This window comes from Suncus etruscus, chromosome 11 (assembly GCF_024139225.1).
Source record: "Suncus etruscus isolate mSunEtr1 chromosome 11, mSunEtr1.pri.cur, whole genome shotgun sequence".
In the NCBI taxonomy this organism is placed as follows: Eukaryota; Metazoa; Chordata; class Mammalia; order Eulipotyphla; family Soricidae; genus Suncus; species Suncus etruscus.
The window spans coordinates 26451971-26471203 of NC_064858.1; the positions used below are offsets into that span (position 1 = coordinate 26451971).

General features: G+C 35.3%; 1 protein-coding gene across 1 annotated transcript in view; it reads left to right on the forward strand.

Annotated features, from left to right (window-relative positions):
* ST8SIA1 (ST8 alpha-N-acetyl-neuraminide alpha-2,8-sialyltransferase 1) overlaps positions 1 to 19233 on the forward strand; it is a 147016-nt gene that overhangs the window by 93105 nt on the left and 34678 nt on the right. Inside the window, exon 4 of the mRNA XM_049783839.1 lies at positions 3889 to 3981. Within this exon, the coding sequence (XP_049639796.1) occupies positions 3889 to 3981 (93 nt within the window). The remainder of the gene's footprint in view (positions 1 to 3888; positions 3982 to 19233) is intronic.

Genomic DNA, 19233 nt, shown 5'->3' on the forward strand with positions numbered 1-19233 from the left:
TGTTGATATGTTCAAGTTCTGAATAATGTGTGTCTGTAACTAAAGTTCCCACATAGCAATAATTCATAGAATGCTGATGGAGGTGAGGCTTGAAAGGAAGATAAGGAGGGAGATTTGGGACATTGGTAATGGGAATGTTGCACTGATGAAGGGGGATGTTCTTTACATGACTGAAACCCAACCACAATCTTGTTTGTAATCAAGGTGTTTAAATAAAGATATTAATTTAAAAAAAAAGAAAGGAAGATAAAATAATAAATAGAGCTGTACAGACATAGCTTTGAATTTGAGGTCAAGAATAGCAATGATTTATTTGAAATTTTAAATAAACTCATTATAATTAACATTATGGAATTAATTGAATCCTTGAAAATTGTTTAAAACTTATTCTTATTTGATAACTTATGAATATATTTATAATGACTGCTAATAACTCCTAGTCACCTTTAGTTTAATATGCCCAAATCAACCACTAAGTGTACACTTACCACTGTATGCCTGGTTCAGAGTTACAGGCTGTATGGCCAGTGACAGAGAGGAAATCAAAGGAAAATCTTAGAAGTGTTATTTTTTTTTTTACATGTACCTGGAAGGTCTGTTAAGAGTTAACTATAATTGCATCGTAGCAGGGGGTCTCAAACTAGCGGCCCTGCCCTAGAAGAATCTTTTTTTTTGTTTTGTTTTGTTTTGTTTTAGTTGTTTGGGTCACACCTCCCAATGTTCAAGGCTTACTACTGACTTTGCACTCAAGGATCACCCCGACTTTGCCTCCTGCGGCCCCAGGTAAATTGAGTTTGAGACCCCTGGAGGCACTGAGCATGTTAAAGACACAAAAGAGAGGAACTAATTTTGGTGTCTTTGAAATATGTTTAAATGTATACTTTGTGGATCTAAGCATATGTAATACTTTAAATATAGTTTAGTTTATGATTTTAAATATTCCTCTTCAAGACCATATACCATTTATTTCTTCTTCCACATTCGCAGAATATTTATTTCTCACCAATTCCGTGTTTAAATATCTTTTAGAATTATGAGCACAGTAAGTTACTAAAACACTTTAGCCACTAAATTTGTTAATTGTAACAAGTGATAGTGTGAAATCATTTTGACACAGTTATGCCTTAGTGTGTGTATATATAAATTATTTTTACTATATTGCATAGCCTTTTATGTAAATCTATGCAATTGTCAATTTAAGAATTAAGGAACTAGGGTAAGGCATTTGCCTTGCATGAGGCTGACCTAGGACTGACCTGGGTTCGATCCCTGATGTCCCATATGGTCCCCTGAGACAGGAGCAATTTCTGAGACCATAGCCAGAAGTAACTTCTGAGTGTCACCAGGTTTGGCCCCAAAATAAAAGCAAGCAAGCAAGCAAACAAACAAACAAAAAGAATTAAGGAATTAGAGACTAGAGAGACAGTACAGTGGTCTAATTTGGTTTCAATTCCTAGTACCCCAAATGGTTCTCTGAGCTCTGCTAGGAGTGATCCCTGAGTGCAGAGTCAGGAGTAAGTCCTGAGTATAGTCAGGTGAGGCCCACCTCTGCCTCCAAAAGATAAATGTTGAGGAGTCTAAATGATATTGTGCTTTTTGTGCGGAAAGAAGCATTACAGGGAAACTTGAATAGAAAGTTTACCCAAAATTAAAGACAAATTTTAATACTAAAATACAAGGTCATTTTTTTTTTCTTTCAGAAAAGCATCAATTTATTTAATCATTTTAGCTTGAGGGCCATACTCAGTGGTGCTCAAGGCTCATTTCTAGCTCTGAACTCAGAGATCTCTTTTAGGGACAGTATATGGTGCTAGGGACTGAAGCCAGGTTTGCTTCATGCAAGGCAAGTGCCCTACCTGCCGAACTATTATCCCAACCCCTAATACTTTAAGCATTTTCTTCTATTGTATAATTTGTCAGTCAACATTCACCAGTTTTTCTTGAACTGTTAATTTTGGTTGTCAGTATGAAAGGATCCATGATTCATAAGTCCCAAATCTCCTTAGAAAGGACTAAACATTTAAGAAAGTATCAAATCATGAAAAACAACATGATTCATTGCATAGTGGCACAATAGGTTGAGTTTACTCCCTCGCAATATTTAGAGTTTATAGTTTTAATATAGTATTAACTTTGGTTATTTCTCATGTTACAAAGTATCATTGAAATCAAAACTTTTTCAGGTGCCTTATGTTCAATGGTTAGCCTTTGTCATATCCCCTCCACACTGGAGGCACCTCAGGATGAAGCAATCTATTTTGGTTTATTTTGGATTCCACAGTGTCCACTTTTAATCTTAGTGGACACACAGTTGAAGTCACTCTCAAGCTTACTAAAGTGCTGGAAAAATCAATATGTGTACCAAATTGTAGACGAAAGGAAGTTTCCAAATCAACTGAGATGAGTTTCTATTTAAGATGCTCTGATTTGGTATGACACAAGTCATAAAGTACATTTTAGACAACATTGGATATCCTCAATTGGTCAGCAGAAGAGAAGGGAAAATCTATGTAGGGAAAATTTGTAGATGAGAGATATAATGATGCGTGTTTGAAACTTATATCACTTTACAACACAGGGTTACTTTAGTAAAATGATAGTAAATTTAAAGATAAGTTTTGAAGGAGAATCAATTATGATAACAAATAACTAAAAACTGACCTGATCTCTTGAAAAATACCTTTGTTTTCAAGTAATCATTTAGTTTTTTGAAATAATATAAATCTAGGCATAGTTTGATATGGTAGAAGTAAAGTTAGAGACACAGAGAGGAGACATTAGGACATGGTCATAGAAAAAAAGCCTACTGGAAGCTTTGGGGTTATATTTGGAGTTTTTATAAATAATAAATGAATAATAAATCTATGTTGTTATATCTATATAGCATTAAGAGGAAATTAAATGATATTCTCGAGCTTTTGTGATGTGATTGAAGTAAGAACGTTTTGTGCATTTCTTCTTTTAATCATATAAGCATCTTATCAGAGAGGAAAATCTGTAACTATTTAGTCTGCTAGGTAAACAGATGCCATCCTGATGAATTAACTTGCCTAATGTCCTGCTGGCAGAAAACCATGAGATTTGGGTTTGCCCTATTTTCCTTTATAAGCAGTTATAAGACATTGTGCTGTAAGAAAGCAGTCAGAATGGGGTGATTGTGTGAAATAAGGAAAGGGTAACTATTTTCTGTCACCAGAAAAATGTTACCTATGTTCTTTCCCTTGGTTGAATTGGGATGGTGAATAATTATTGCATTTTTCTAAATGATAAATCATTATGCCTTCACTATAGTTGACTCATAGATTGGTCATCTGAACAAGATACTCTTTTGTAAAAGTTGTCCTCATTATTTAATGAGAATTTGGAGGAATACAAGAGCAGATCTAATGCTCTCTGTGGTTTGAGATATGTAGATATGCAGAGAACATGGTGGATCTTCTAGGCCATGTCTTCTAGGCCAATGTTTCTCAACCCCTGTATTTTATTCTTGTGGCCTCCTGTCCTACTCATCAGCCCCATCCTCTTGTGCCCCATTGGCCCCATCTTGAGGAGCCTGTCTAAGAAGTACAGCTGCTTTTAGGTACCATACACCTGAGTTCTTATTTCTGGCTCTCTCATTACTTTAGCTAATATTTTCAATGGAATAAATTAATTTTATAGTTCTTTTATAGCTCATTTACCTTTCTGGTTGCCTTCTTATTTCTTCTAAAATAAGTTTCTATGACAGCAATTTGAATGAGTCTGCTGGAAGTTAGCCACTCTATGTCTGTTAAAGGGGAGAGGTGATGTTATTTATGAACTAGAGTTAGTAAAATTCTGATTCATCATAACTGACTCAATTTAAAAGTTATGTAAACCACTTTGAAATGTTTGTTTTTGTTTCTCTAGGTGTAATCTTCCACCCTTGTCAAGTGAATATATCAAAGATGTGGGATCCAAAAGTCACTTAGTGACTGCTAACCCCAGCATAATTAGACAAAGGTAAGGGTATATCACTTCTGTTTCTAAGGAATGAAAGAGAAAAAGTTTTGTAGTATTTATTGTCTCAAAGACTGCACAATTCCATTTGGAAAACAATGAAAACTTTCTGTGCATATAGGAATGATGATGGGAGGGAATTGTAAATAAACTATATTTTAAATATCATGCTTCTTTAATATTTTTAAATATATATTTTAATATTTAATATATTTTAAATGTCATGCTTCTTTCAATATTATATTTATATATGGGATTGAAAACACAAGGATTTATTGTACTCATGAAAGAAGTACAACCTTCTTACTTATTACTACTTTCATTTTGTTGTTTTTCACTCCCAACTCATTGATCGATGTTGATAGGAGAATGGAATGGATATCAGCTTCGTTGATGGATTAAAAATAAAGAATTGACCATTTTACTGCATATACAGAGATGAAAATAGCATTGTCAAAACTCATAGGAATAGATTATTTATGATATTAGAAGGTATTTCACTGCACTCAATCTGTTGAGAGAGCAGATGGAAAATTCTTGTTCTAGTATCAAATCCAGAAATTTGGGTAACTGTTGTTGGATGTTCTGTGAATGATAAAGCCATCTAGTAAACTATCAACTACTTTTCTTTTTTTTTTTTTTTCTTTTTTTTTTAATTTTTATTTTGATCATAGTGGCTTACATATTGTTGACAATAATATTCTAGGTACATATTCACATAAAATCAGGGGGGATTCCCATCCCTAAATTGTCCTCCCTACACCTCCGTTTTTGTCCTACCTCCCATTTCTTCTTCCCTCACCCCCAGGGTGGCTATAATATGTGATCCCCTCTGTATCTGACCTACTACTTAGTAGTCTTGCATCAGTTTGGTCTTGGTGCCTCCCTTATTTCCCCCTCTAAGTGGGGGCAGGGCTAGCAGTTCAAGTTAGGTGGTTTTGCCTGAAAAGGAGAAAATGAGTAAACTGGGGTAAGAGTCTAATATCCCAAAAATGGGCAGAATCCTTCTAGAGGTTCTCCTCATCGATTTGGATAATGCAGGAGAAAAAGAAGGTGAAACACCCCATCAGTACCAAAAGAAGTGTCAAATATCCAGTGAGGACTCCCGTTATATCGATAAGCACCACAATAAACTGATAAAAAATACAAACAAAAACAAACAAACATATGAACAAAAAAAAAAACAAAAAAAAAACAAAAACTCGCCATGGTCTTGAAATAAGAGACATGGTGTAGCACATAACGAAAGAAAAGAAAGGAAAAAAAAACACACACACACACAAAAAAATAATTGGGGACAACAATTTCAATAATCACATCCGAACCGAGAAATCGACCAAAATAGCTAGGTAAATAAAATTAATAATAACAATAATAAATGAAGGTAATATATATATAAATATCCATTGATATCCAATTTATATAAATATATAAATATATATATATATATAAATATCCAAGGTTTTGTGCTTTTTGCATTTTTGTTTTTTCCCTCTGCCCTGGCACAGTAAATATTGGGGTCATTCGAAACGGAATTCACTTGCCCTATGAGATATGGGGATTCTCCGTCCTTGGAGTATACTGTCATGGGATCAGTTCTAGGCTTGTATTGTACATTGTGGAGAAAGAGAGAGAGAGAGAGAGAGAGAGAGAGAGAGAGAGAGAGAGAGAGAGAGAGAGAGGAAAGAGGATTTTACTACTGCCTTTACACTTCCCTGTACAGTTAGGAAAGACAAAAATATTCATGTGTTCCGGGCTCAGGCTTATTGTCTAAAGATGTCCTTACCAAGAACTGCTGTACATTTTTGTAGAAATCATGCCACACTGCTTGTTTTGGTCATGTTTCTATAAAGCAGATGTCAGATGTTCAGAAAAATGCAAGTTTTAATGTTTTTGACAGCTCCATTGAAAAAACTCTTCTAAAATATACCATTTACCCTTTCTCTATTAATGTATATGATTGTTTTTTTCTTGTCAAAAGCAAAAAGTCATGTTTTTGTTTACTTCTATCTTCCATATGCTTTCAAAATTTTAAGATTTGCAAAGATTTGTTTAGAGGGCTGGAGTAATACAGTGGGTAGGCCTTTTGCTTTGTGTGCAGTTGCAGCTAACCCAGTTCAATCCCCAGGTGGTCCCCTGAGTCCTGCCAGGAGTAAAAGATATTGATATTGATATTAAATATATACATCACAATGTCACAAGTCTAAATAATTTATACTAAAAAAGGCTATAGCAAATCTTCTTTTTACTATGAATTTCTTAAAATTCATAAAAATTAAAAATTTAGTTCCATTTTTCATAATTTTCATAAAAATATTCCATTTAGATTTAAAAGTACTATGAGCTTTTACTACAATAACACAATATCAGTTGCAATATATTTAATATAGCAAAGAACCAGGAGTAAACCCTGACCACAACTGGGTTTCATTTAAAAACCAAACCAAAACAAAAAAAGCACAAGGTAACAGGTAATACAACACTTTCAGAAAAAAATTGCAATTAACAAAGTTACTTAATATAATTACAGATTTATAAATTGTTAAAATGAGAAAAGCAGTGTTTCTATATGGATTATTCTCTGTGATACATTATTCATATATTATAGTTTCCTTTTAAAACCATACAAATCCAAGACAAAGACACTTGCAGAGTCTTGAACTTTTGGTGTGACTAAAATTTAAATTTATTGTACAAATATGTGCAGTGGAGGTAGTAAGTTGCATTAATTCTCATATTCTCCAAAGTCATGATTTTCCTAAAAAATACTCCACTGAGATTTAAATGCACTATGAGCTTTAGCTTTCACTAAAAATTCTCAGAAAATTTCAATATCAAGCTAAGACAGATTTAAGAAATTAAATATATTTGTGAGAGACAAAAAAGTGAACATAATGCTATAGATGAGCGGTATACATATTTATAGTCGCAAAAATAAGATTAGAGAGGGTAATACTTCTTGATGTATTTAGAAGTAATTCATAGTAAGAAGGAGATTTAATATAGCCTCCATTAGTATAAATTAGACTTGTGATATTGAGTCTTTAGTTTTTGTGCTTTTCTTATTTTTATTCTGGGAGGGGGACAAAATGCAAATATGATCAGGACTTACTTCTGACTCTGTGCTCAATGATCACTCATGGGTTGCTTGGGGTAGAACCTAGGTGGCCACTACCCTCTCTACTATTGCTCCAGCCCCAGCAGATATTATGATTTGTAAGAAAAATTGTATATATTTTGTCTTCATCTACATAGTTCATGGCTCACAGATCCCCAAACCCTTCAAATTTTCTAAACGGTGAGAATGATAAAGGTGTCTTTTTTTTTTTTTAATGTGAATGAAGTAACTTTGGAAGCACCTATGACTGAGTGCCAGTAGAATCAACATGTAATTTGAACATGTAATTTGAACATGTAATTGGAACTTTTAGGAAATAAAGTTCATTCACAGACGTCAGGTTATTTGAATGGGGTGGGAAAGTTTCCAAGTTGAAAAACTGAAATTTGGGGAGAGCGATTCTCTTGGAGATGGAGTAGAAGCTCAGTGCTTTTCCTTCATATGATGCCCCATTCATGTCTTCTGTTTGGAATTTCCTGAGTTAAAATATATTCTTTAACAAACTTATGTTCTGGAGAGTAAATAGGTTTGCAGAGTTCTATGAAATGGTTTATCAAGTTAACTTGAGGTGGAGTTTGTGGGAAATCTCCAGTGTGTAGCATGTTGGTAAGAACCCTTGGTAGCAACCATCGTAGCTTTAAAATGGTCATGAGAAGCTGAGGCATCATGTTTGATACCTGAGAGCTTCTTATTAACATGTGGAAACTTCCATATACATTTCAATCCTTTTCTAAGGAGAGTGCATTCTTAAAAGAAACATTTCTAATAATGTGTTTGGTGTACTAAAATTACAAACCCTGCATGTGTATAAAGTATTTCATCTCTGATGAAGTTGAGCTTGCATCTCTATTTGTGATAATTGTCACCACAATTAGTGTAATATACATATTTATCACCTCCAACAGCTTTTTCTCACTGCCTTTGATTATAAAAACAATGTGACAGCTGGCCTCTTAACTCACCTTGTTGAGTGGGTAAGAAGTACATGCTTTTCACAAGATGAGTTAGGGTGCCCAGGACATAGATGTCTAAAGACTTGCTAGGACTCTGCTGTCAGTTACACTTGTCTTTTGAATGCATTTTCATGGGCTGGGAAAGGATAAGCTTTCTTAATATTGCAGTAGAATCTGGGTCTTTGTCAGTGGAAGGCAGCAAAAATTCATTCATGGTCTGGCTGTCTTTGATATTTGTTCATATGCCCTTTGAAGCATTTTTTAAATTTGATTATCAGTTCCTTGACAATGATAAAGTTTTCCAATGTGTGAATGTACATAAAAAATTAAAAAAATAAGTGTTGGAAAAAAAGGAAGCCTTATTTACTGCTGGTGAGAATATTGACTGGTCCAATTTTTCTGGAAAACAGTAAGACATCCTTAAAACATCTAGCAATTGAGCTCCCATTTGACCTGCAAATTTCACGTTTTGGAATTTATACTCTTATATTCATTGCAACACTATTCACAATATTAAAATCTGGAGAACAACCCAAATGCTCAAGAATCAATGATTCAATAAAGAAGCCAAGATTCTTCTTAAAGAGTGTTATATATGGAACAATTGTTTTTTGTTAACTTCTGGAAACTAGGGATAGACTTAGGGCTTGGAATTGGTTCCATCATTATCTCTGAGTAATAGAAGAATATAGCTAGTGGGATGGGCCAAAAGGAAGGGGAAGAGCAGTAAAAGATAGAAGAAAAGTCTATAAAACTTTTGCAGGGTGGTTAAAAAAGAATAGAAGTGTTCACTATTGAACAATAGTGTATTGAACAAACTGTAAATTGTTTTTCAGTAGCTGAGATTATTTTCTTTTGGCCTCTTTGTCCTTTTCTCACCTTTCAGATTCTAATATTCCCATGCATATTTTGTGTATGATGTCTGTGTTTGCATGTGTAAGTAAATGGTAAGAGACTCTGATCTGAGAACAATATGGTTTGTGCTCTCAATGATGATTGTTAGGTCGCAGAGAGGGCCTTGAAAATCTAATCCTACCAGGACTATTCGATTGAAATCATGGAAAATGCTATATTTATACTGCATGCAAGAGTCTTTGGAATGTAGGGACACACTCTTGACTCACAAAGATATTTTGTTACTGCCGAAGCATTTGTGTATGAGATTAATTATGAAGGATAACTTTCAACGTGAAGTCTGAAATGAGCTGATTATTTTACCAGACTCCATAGACATATTTTGGGGCAAAATGGCAAAGATCCATTTATGAGCCATTTCATGGAGTTTATTATATAGTCAGTGATTTCATGTGGCTCCACTATTAACTTGGCTAATCATCCTCATGAATAAGGATAAGGTTTAATGATTGTTAGTAAGGGTTGGCTATTTCTATAATCTGTGAAAATTACTTTATTGTAAATTTATGATTATACGGAAGAATATGAAAGCCATGGATCAGTCAGAATTCTGGTTTTAAAATTAACCAGAGTTCTGATTATATATTGAGTAAAATGATTTTAAATCAGTTATATATTCTTTTAAAACTATATTTATATTTCAACTTCAATTATGGTAACATCTCTATAAGTTTATATTGCTCGATTATGTTAGTTTGTTTAATAGAGATATTTTTGTTGTTAATCATAGCTTTGTGGATGTAATAATAAATATTGTTATTTATTATTTTATTTAATAGCAAGATTACTAGTTTTTTTGGTTTCATTTCTGCATATCTGTAGAACACACACCTATGCACACCACCAAGGAGTACAAACATCTTTAGAATTTATCACATTATTAAATTATCAACTTATTGACAAGGCAAGTCTATAACTTGGTTGGACAGAAAGAAACCATTTTATATAATGAATTGATAAGTAAAAGGAAGGGATGCCAGCAAGATAATACTGCATATATTTTGACCACGAAGTGTACAGACATTTTTATTTTAGCATTGAGACTGAGCAGCATGCACAGCTACCCTTGGTTTGTTACAAACTGAGGCAAAGACAGTATTGATTAACTCCTCCGCCTTTTTTCCCAATAAAAACATTTGTTGCAGATAAGTTGTAACACGGGCGACCTCAGTGATGACATGCTATGTCATTTAACTTCTCATAGAAGTGAAATTTGAGGAAACTTTTAGATAATATGGAAACAAATATATTTTTTTTAAAAGCCACAAAATGATATCAACATAAACAGCCATAAGTTGATGAAGCTGTATTGTAGGTTGCTAAGATGCAAACCAAATAATTGTGTCTATAACCATGCAAGTGAAGATCGGAAAGATCTCTCAGTTCCTTAGAATGGATGAAAGAAATGCAAGAGATCATCATTGAGAGCTACTTACAGAGCTATTATACAAATATTGAGTCCGTTTTGGGGGCCGTTTTTAAAATTATTGATAAAGAACATGAATGCCATCTTAGATTTGATGAACTAGAACTTATATAAAATACACACCAATTACTCAGAAGTGAAACATATTAAGTGAGACCTCAAAGAGATAGTCCAAATGGAAGACACTTTGTATGTAACCAACCCCAGTTCAATCTTTAACACTTTGGGGGACTGGGGAGCTGTGAGTATAGATCCAGGAATAAGCCCAACTGGTGTAGCATCCCCTTCCCATTCCCCCCAAAAGAAATGTCAATAGTCACTAGAAAAAAGTTTTTTTTGGCCACTGACACATAAAAGAAAAGAAAAGCCATCAAGCATCGAATAACTGTTAGGGTCATGGAACTGACACGTAGAAAGTTGGTATTGCTGGCATTAACATCTCCCCTTTTTTTCCCCAATGAAAACATTTGTTGTAGATAAGTTGTAAATTACTTTAGTTATATACTAAGTAGCACAACTGGTTTAACCCTAAATCTTGGGTAATAATTGTAGAGGTAATCATGCTTATAATAATGCTTATTATTATCATCACAATTTAGTCAGATCTCACCAGGAGAGAAGAAAAACCTCCAAGAGACCAATCATGAGTTTGTCACTTAAAAACAAAGGGAGGATTTATCTAGAAAATGTTGGGTGAAGCTCCTGATTTAATTCCTTTGTAAAACTATATTTCAAAAGATAGGATAGACTGACACAGTACAAATTTCTAAACCACAGAAAGTTAAAGAATTGCTATTGAAACATTGATAAACCAGTATGAAAAAGACCACAGGCCACTAGGTGTTAGCACCGGAAATATTTTTTACTACAGTATAATTCAACACATTTCCCATTTCCAGTTGTAATTTTGCATCTCTGTAAAACAGAATCATCTCACAACCAAAGAATTGCCTGGGGTGGTAGTTATAAATTAGTCCTAACAATTTCCCATCAAGATAAAAGGTGGCTGTTCCTTTCCAGGATAAATTATGGTTACCCCTTATCAGGTATTCTGCTTCTATTGTCATTTATCTTTCTATAGTCAAGTATCACAGCTAAATTATATGGTCTTTTAACTAAAATGTCATGGACTTTAAATCCTTCATATCACTTTCCTTCAATATAGAGGAGTCCTCATCTTTATATCAAGCCACTTCCTCAATATGATTTGTAGAAACACTCTTGTTAATAATTTGAGACAGAGAAGAACAAGAACTACAAGAAATAACATTTGTGGGAACAAAATGGCAACTATGGTACTTGCTTCCAAATCCCCATTGTCAGTATCTACTTCAATTTCTGCAGAATTTGGGGTATCAAATTCTGTCTGGTCCATTCCTACTGAATAGGGGCAGTGTTGCTAATTAAAATGGAAAAGGTTGATATGATGGGTGAAATAATCCTTTGTATAAATGTTTGGGGTTTTTTTCTGGGCAGGGGCACACCCGGTGACTCTCAGGGGTTACTCCTGGCTATGTGCTCAGAAATAGCCTCTGGCTTGGGGGACCATATGGGACTCTGGAGATAGAACCGAGGTCCGTCCTGGGTTAGCCACGTGCAAGGTAAATGCCATACTGCTGCCCTATCGCTTCTAGCCCCTCCTTCGTCAATTTTTTTTTTTTTTTTTGGGAAAACAGATCAAGAGATCAAAGGGAGGCTTTTTTCTCCTCAGCTAATTTTCCTGAAATATTTTAGTCTTAATATGCATTTTAATATGGATGAACTCCTAGCTAGTATTTCACAAATTAGGTTTATAGAGAAGAGTGATAGTACAGTGGTTAAGGAGCTTGCCTTGAATGCTATCAACCAAGATTCGGTCCCTAGTACTACATATGGTCCACCAAGCCCTGCCAGGAGTGATTCTGAGTGCCAAGCCAGGAATAAGCCATGAGTACACCAGGTTTAGTCCAAACCTAAAATAAAAAACAAAATTGTTTTATAAATTATCCTTATTCACCTGAAAATAATACTTACTTATTGACTTATTGACCCTTACTTATCCTTCTAGATTTAATCCCCCACTGTCAATTCATTGTTTTTTAATGTTGTGAAAAATGAGCTTCCTACTGAGGTATGAATATTTCCTATTGGACAGAGTTATATTTGTGGGAATAGTGACATAGGCCAAACTGAAAGGTGGAGAAAATATTCCTTCCACCAAGTTTCTTCTCATAATTGTAATATTTTACCAATGTCATATTTTAAGGTAAAGTATTTTTGCTTCTTTATAGTCCCATGTTTTAGAGAGTTTTATAATTTAGAAGTTATTGGTTCTATAATTTTCTTGAATCAACTTCTTGTACCTGGTATTAGATTAGTTCCAATTAAAGAATTGTTGGCAAATTAAAAATAATAGCATTTATAGAAATAAAATTAAAAAATATTTAAATGAAAGAATATAAAAATCCTATTAAGTTTTCTGAGAATTCTCTTGGATGAGGTCACATTTGGCTCTCTCCTCATTCTTGGTAGGATCTATGCACCATTTGGGATGATCAAGAAAATAATAGTATAGATCATGTAACTTAAAAAGTATTGTAAATTTTAGTTCTGAAAATGATAGGCAAATCATCTAAAAAAGTCAGGATGTTATGCTTTATAAATGAAAAGCAAAAATCCTCAAAAATTTAATATATTAAAACTAACATTAATTTTGATAGTACTAAAATAATAAATATTTAATATATTAGAAATAAGATTGAGTAACACAAAATGCATATTACTGGAATCGCATTTTTCTTTTCAGTTTTACTTTTATTCTACCATAAATTTGAGTAATAAATTAAGTTAGAGCAAATAAATTTCATTAGTCATTTGCACGAGTAAGGGGAAAACAATGATAATGATATGGATTCTTTTAGTCTGCTATAAGTTTTTTAAGGATTTCTAGACTATGTTCTAAAAGTCCTCTCAGGCTCAAGAGCCATGTCACTTACTCTTTATTTAAGAGTCAGTAATCTACTAGTGAGTATCATGAATACAAGGGCCTGGATCCTTTCAACCTGTAGCTCATACCATGAATATAGGGGTAATCATAAAAACTATAGTATCCAACCAGTACAAGATATCTTCTCCCAGGAAGAAATAGTCATACCCTCCATACTACAAGGCCTCAGCCTGTTTTTTTTTTAATTATGACAACAAAGATGCAAAGAAAGAGGACAGGGTAAAGTTACAGTGGAAGCCCAATCACCCATAAACAGAATTCTCGGTAGTCCCATCGATGATATCCCAGCCTTGAACTTTCAGCCAAAGAACATTAAGAAAAACAAAACTGAACCCCATGTACAATACAATTACCTTTGTCCATCAAATCCCCAGTTGTAGTACATACTATTTCTTAGGCCAGCACAACAATATAATCCTAAAGACATTAGACTTATGTAACTCCTTAAACATTGAGGGCAAAGTACATTTATCTAGTTCCATGCACATGCTTACTAGTTTAAGTTAAACCTCAAAAGTTTTAGTGGGTTGTTTTTCTTAAGGATTGGAGTCAAGGGAACATAGTAAAAAATGGTGTTAGAGTGGCATTTGTTTGCATAGGCCCACCAAAATAAAAGGGACATGGAAAGAAAATTATGGTCTAAATACAAGGGAAACCCTATCCCTGAAGTTTCCTGCAAAGGACTGATTCTAGGCTCCAGGCAAACTAGTTTGTCCAATCCAAGTCATCGTCTGTAATGGCAAATACAACCTCCATTCCTCACATAGTCTCTGTTGTTGGTATCATGCTTCTGTATTACAGATCCTGGAGTCTGCATATCCCATATTGTCAGTCAGGATGGTGCAGAGCATCCTCTCGGTTCACCTCACACTTAAGGGGGCACTAGAGAGAACCATGTCCTGTAGAGCAGGTCATTGTTGTTGTCAAATCTTCTCAGTGTAAACGAAAGTCTCTTTTTAGGAGGTCGGTGTCAGACCCTTGGTAGTGTATTTCCTGGTAGAGGACTGCTTCCAGCTATTGCTTATAAAAGACCTTGGATGTTTCGTAGATAGCTTGCCTGGTTCCAGCGTGGAATGGAGGATGCCCCCATTTTCTTCTGAGGCTTTGCCAGGTCATTATTCAATGTTCAGGGTTGTAAGGTACATTGTACTGAGATTTATTAGATAAGAACTTATCTGTATATATGGTGTTTTCCCATTTTAATGTGTCTATGCAAACAAGGATCAATGCCATGAAGCGTTATCGGCCCATTTGGAGGCAATAGGAACAAGACCAGCAATTTCCATGACATAGTTCAATCATAGTCATTAAAACTTGAGGACAGTTCCACCAACAATCCTTACTGAACAGCTGTACAAAGAAGAGACAAGATGAAAAGTGGATAGAAACATCATGGTAAGTAAGAATATATAGCAGAGTTACAGCTTGTTAAAGAAAATACACATAAAATATTCAAAAGATATATGTGTTCAATATGTGTTCAATTTATGTCCTTCTAAATAGTTCTGCGATTGTTAGATCCACTGTATGTCTTTGGTCTGAGATTAGAACTGTGTGTTACTGAAGTTAAGAAGGGTAAATCTGGGGTACTGATGGTGGGAGGAGTATAGTATATGCACTAGCCCCCGCACGGTTTGCAACATGTAGACTGGTATGAAATTGCCAGTACAGCCTGAGTATAACTGAGTAGCTATCTGCCACCCCCCAGATCAAACTCCACCCCCTAAGCCAATCTCTGGAGCTGGCCTGGGAGTGGGGCAAACCCAGGGTGCCCCATCAGGTCCTCCCAAGAACCCACCTGGAGATCCGGAGGAAAGGGGGAGAGGAGGGTCGGGTGACCCAGGTCCGGGCCCCCCTACCCTAGGCTGGGCCAAGAGGCCCCTGGCACGTACGGAGGTCTGTCAGGAGCCAGCCCGTGGTAGCTGAAAATCCTGCTCCATGAAGGGAGGAAGGCCCTCCCAGGCCCCAAGGACAGGATTTCAAGCCCCACCCTAAGCCAATCTCTGGAGCTGGCCTGGGAGTGGGGCAAACCCAGGGTGCCCCATCAGGTCCTCCCAAGAACCCACCTGGAGATCCGGAGGAAAGGGGGAGAGGGGGGTCGGGTGACCCAGTCCGGGCCCCCCTACCCTAGCCGGGCCAAAAAGGCCCCTGGCACGTACGGAGGTCTGCCAGGTAGCCAGCCCGTGCTAGCTGAAAATCCTGCTGCCCAGCCTGTTTTAATCATCTTAAGCCCACAGAATTTCCGAGTTTGGGAAGAGCAAGTGATAGGTGTTATTTCATACATTTCCCATTTTGGTGCTTTTGATTTAATATAGTCAGATTATGTTTGACCTTTAAAGTCTTCAAGAGTGAATATTGTAGTCTGCTCCAGGTTCATCCAGACTTCTAGGTAAGACTCAATTTTAGATATTAGGGAAATATAGCCAATTGAAGTGCAAGTTGAAGCACGAGTTGATATGACAAGGCCCAAAAGATTTATAAAAAGGGTATTTTACTTAATCACATTTTACCTAAAACATATGTGTTTCTTTTTTACTTTTGGTGACTGCCAAGACTTCTTCCCTCCCATTTTTTCCCCTCTAACCCTTAGTCTTAATTCCTAAAGTACTATGTTTTCTGACATGCCAGTACCAAGAGAAAAGCAGATTCTTTAGTTCTACTCACAAGAAGTAGTCTCATATTGCCTGCAGGTTACAGTTGAAAGAGGAAAATGTTTTTATAAAATCTGCTTAAACATCAAAACAGATGGTCCCAAGAAAATTATTTTAAATTTATACTTATCATTAGTGGTTTAATCAATATAATGCAGAAATATCATCATATGTGGAATAATTCTTGAGTCCAGTTTTTCCATAAGCTTCAATTTAGTGTTTTCATTTAGTAATCAGTTTCTCAACCTTTTTCTGACCTTTGCTCTTTTTTTGACATTGTTTCTTTCCTTTGCACCCCTTGTACTACTGTTGGCCCTCAAACTTTCTGTTGCACCCTCCTTTATGTAATTTCCACTGTGACAACTTAAAGTACTCTGGAAGCCAACAGGGACTTTATATATCACGCTCAATTGAAAAACACCTAAGTCTTTGCATATAAATCCTTCTGAACACAAAGCTTTAATGTAAGCAACAATTGACAAATCGCAAATAGGACAATAAAAACACAATCAATATTTCCATTAGCTAACAATAGAGTTAAGACATATGTCACCCCTGAGAATGCCCAGGATTGACTGGAGCATATATATATGTATATATACATATAAGCCAAGTAGTGTTATAATAGAAAATCATTTTCTTTCTACTCATGAATTCATAACTACAAACAGTCCAGTGTCCTAAGACATGGTCCAGGGTATACTTTAAAGTGGTACTCACATTAAATTTTTCCATAGCATAACAAATAAAAAACAAACCCAAAAACATACAGTATATATAGGTCTCCTCCAAATGCAAATCTTCTCAAGGAAGAGATAGAAAGAGTTCATAGAGACTTGTTAATTTGTCTATCAGTTTCTCAAATGAGCCAAGGGATCCTAATGAACCTCCAAAATTGTCATATAATGATGATGATGATGGGTAAAGACAACTTGACATATGTCTTAGTGCCCAAAGGGTTCAATGACAGAGTTTCAAGTGGTCAAAGCAAAGGACCTTTAGCTGTGCATACTAAGCACTAACCTAGGCTTTGAGTCTGACTCATTCTAAATGCTTTTCCTTTCATCAGCTTTTGGTATCTGGGAAAGAAAGAAAATTCCCAAGATACATGGATCTTGGCAGCTGTTGGAAGTCCCTAAAGGTTCCCTCTGTGAATGGTTTGTCTTAAGTTGTTAACAGCACACTTAAGGACTATTGCCACTCCCAGTCACATGGTCAAGTAAACCATGGCCTGCTGCTGCAGTCACTTCTTAATTATTTAGAACTGGGAGAACTGAGTGAACTGGGATGTACAGTATTGCCAGCTGAATCACCAAAATCTATTACCAAGTCCAAGTCTGGCCTACTTGAAGGCCATTATCAAGAAGTAGTAGTCTGTACAAGAAAAAGTAAACTGTTTTCTGGGGGGTATTGAGCAACTTGAGAAAATGATTGTTCCCTTGTCCTCTCAAACCATTTTAGGCTGAGGTTAGTGGTTTTATTTAGGGCTAGTGGGGAAAGAAAATTAAGAAAATATTATGAAGCTTGAGTTCAGAGGAGGAAGGAGTCTGATAAATATCAAGAATCTATTTAGATGGCTGGAGTGATGGCACAGTGGTAGGGCATTTGCCTCGTATGCAGAGACCCAGGACAGGCCTGAGCCCCAGTATCCCATATGGTCCCCAGAGCCTATCAGAGCAATTTCTGAGAGCAGATCCAGGAGTAACCCGAGTGCAGCCAGATATGACCCCCAAAACAAAAACAAACTAACAAATAATCTACTTAGAGGGTAGTTGTTTCTTCTAGAAAGATAAGAGAAATTTTGGGGAGTTTCCTGAGCTTCAGGAAGTTTATCAGAAAGCCTAGTGTATGTAACACCAGAGCCTGTTCAACTCTCAGTGTTTGAAAACATTCTTTCAGATTGGAAGCCAAGAAAGAGCCAAAGGAAAGTGTATGGGTATGAGCAATAAGAAATACATCCGTTAATACATCTGCAAGGAACATAGGATACAAATGTCTTTTCTTCATTTTATTTTTGGATGAAAACATTTGACTGGGAGGAAAAGGTAGTGCTAAAAGGTGGCAAAATGTTATATATTTATATAGTAATACAAAAAAATTACAACAAAATATATAAATATTTTATATAATATGTATAATAAGCACCTCCTGTAGAAGCAGAATGGTAATTGGGAGGCAAATGGGGTGGTGGTGGGGGCATTGGAAGAAAGAAAGATTGAAAAGAAAGAAAAGAAAGAAAGAAAGAAAGACAGAAAAGAAAGAAAGAAAGAAAAGAAAGAAAGACAAGAAAGAAAGAAAGAAAGAGAAAGAAAGAAAGATAGAAAGAAAGAAAGAAAGAGAGAGAGGAGAGAGAGAAAGAAGAGAACGAAAGAAGAAGACAGAAAGAAAGAAAGAAAGAAAGAGAGAAAGAAGGAGAAAGAAAAAGAGAAAGAAGGAAAGAAAGAAGAAACAGAGAAGAAAGAAGAGAAAGAAAAAGAAGAAGAAATGGGAAGAAGAAAGAATAAAGAAGAAAAAAGAAAGAAAGAAAGAAAGAAAGATGAAAGAAGAAAAGAAAGGAGAACACTTCTGAGATGCAAGATAAAGGCTAGAATTAATCACTCTGAGGTGTCATTGTCCTACTTTATTTCATGGTGTCAGCATTCAGTGGAATTTTTCGGTTTGCAAGCTCATGGTTTTTTTTTTTTGGAAAACTTTTCTTGAGTTATTTCTTTAACTCTGCATTTTGAGTCACAGTAGCCAACTCAAATTCTTGAATTGCTTGACCCATAGCATCCGGTCCTGCTTTTGTTACTTCTCTTTCTTAATTCACTCTTTCAATTAGCTGCCAAGTCAACACTCTTGATTTTTGTCCTATTTCAAAATCTCATTTATTAGTAAATTTTGCTCATTTTTCATATTTCCTAGACCAAGTTACATGAGAGTGGCTAGAAATACATACAATAATTTTCTCTGTTGTTTGTTTATTCTTTACAGTATTTCTTCCTAACTTTAAATACTCTCATACTTCTATACTACCTACTTTTATAGAACATCTACTAATTTGTTAATCTCCAATCTCATATACTAAATCCCTGCTTAGTTAATATCTAATATGAATTAGAAATGTTAAGATATCAGTTTAAAAGCTATTTTCTTCCCTTCAAACTGTGTTATACTCTCTTCCTCATCTCAAAAAATGGGCACTTCATTTTTCTTTCTAATTTCAA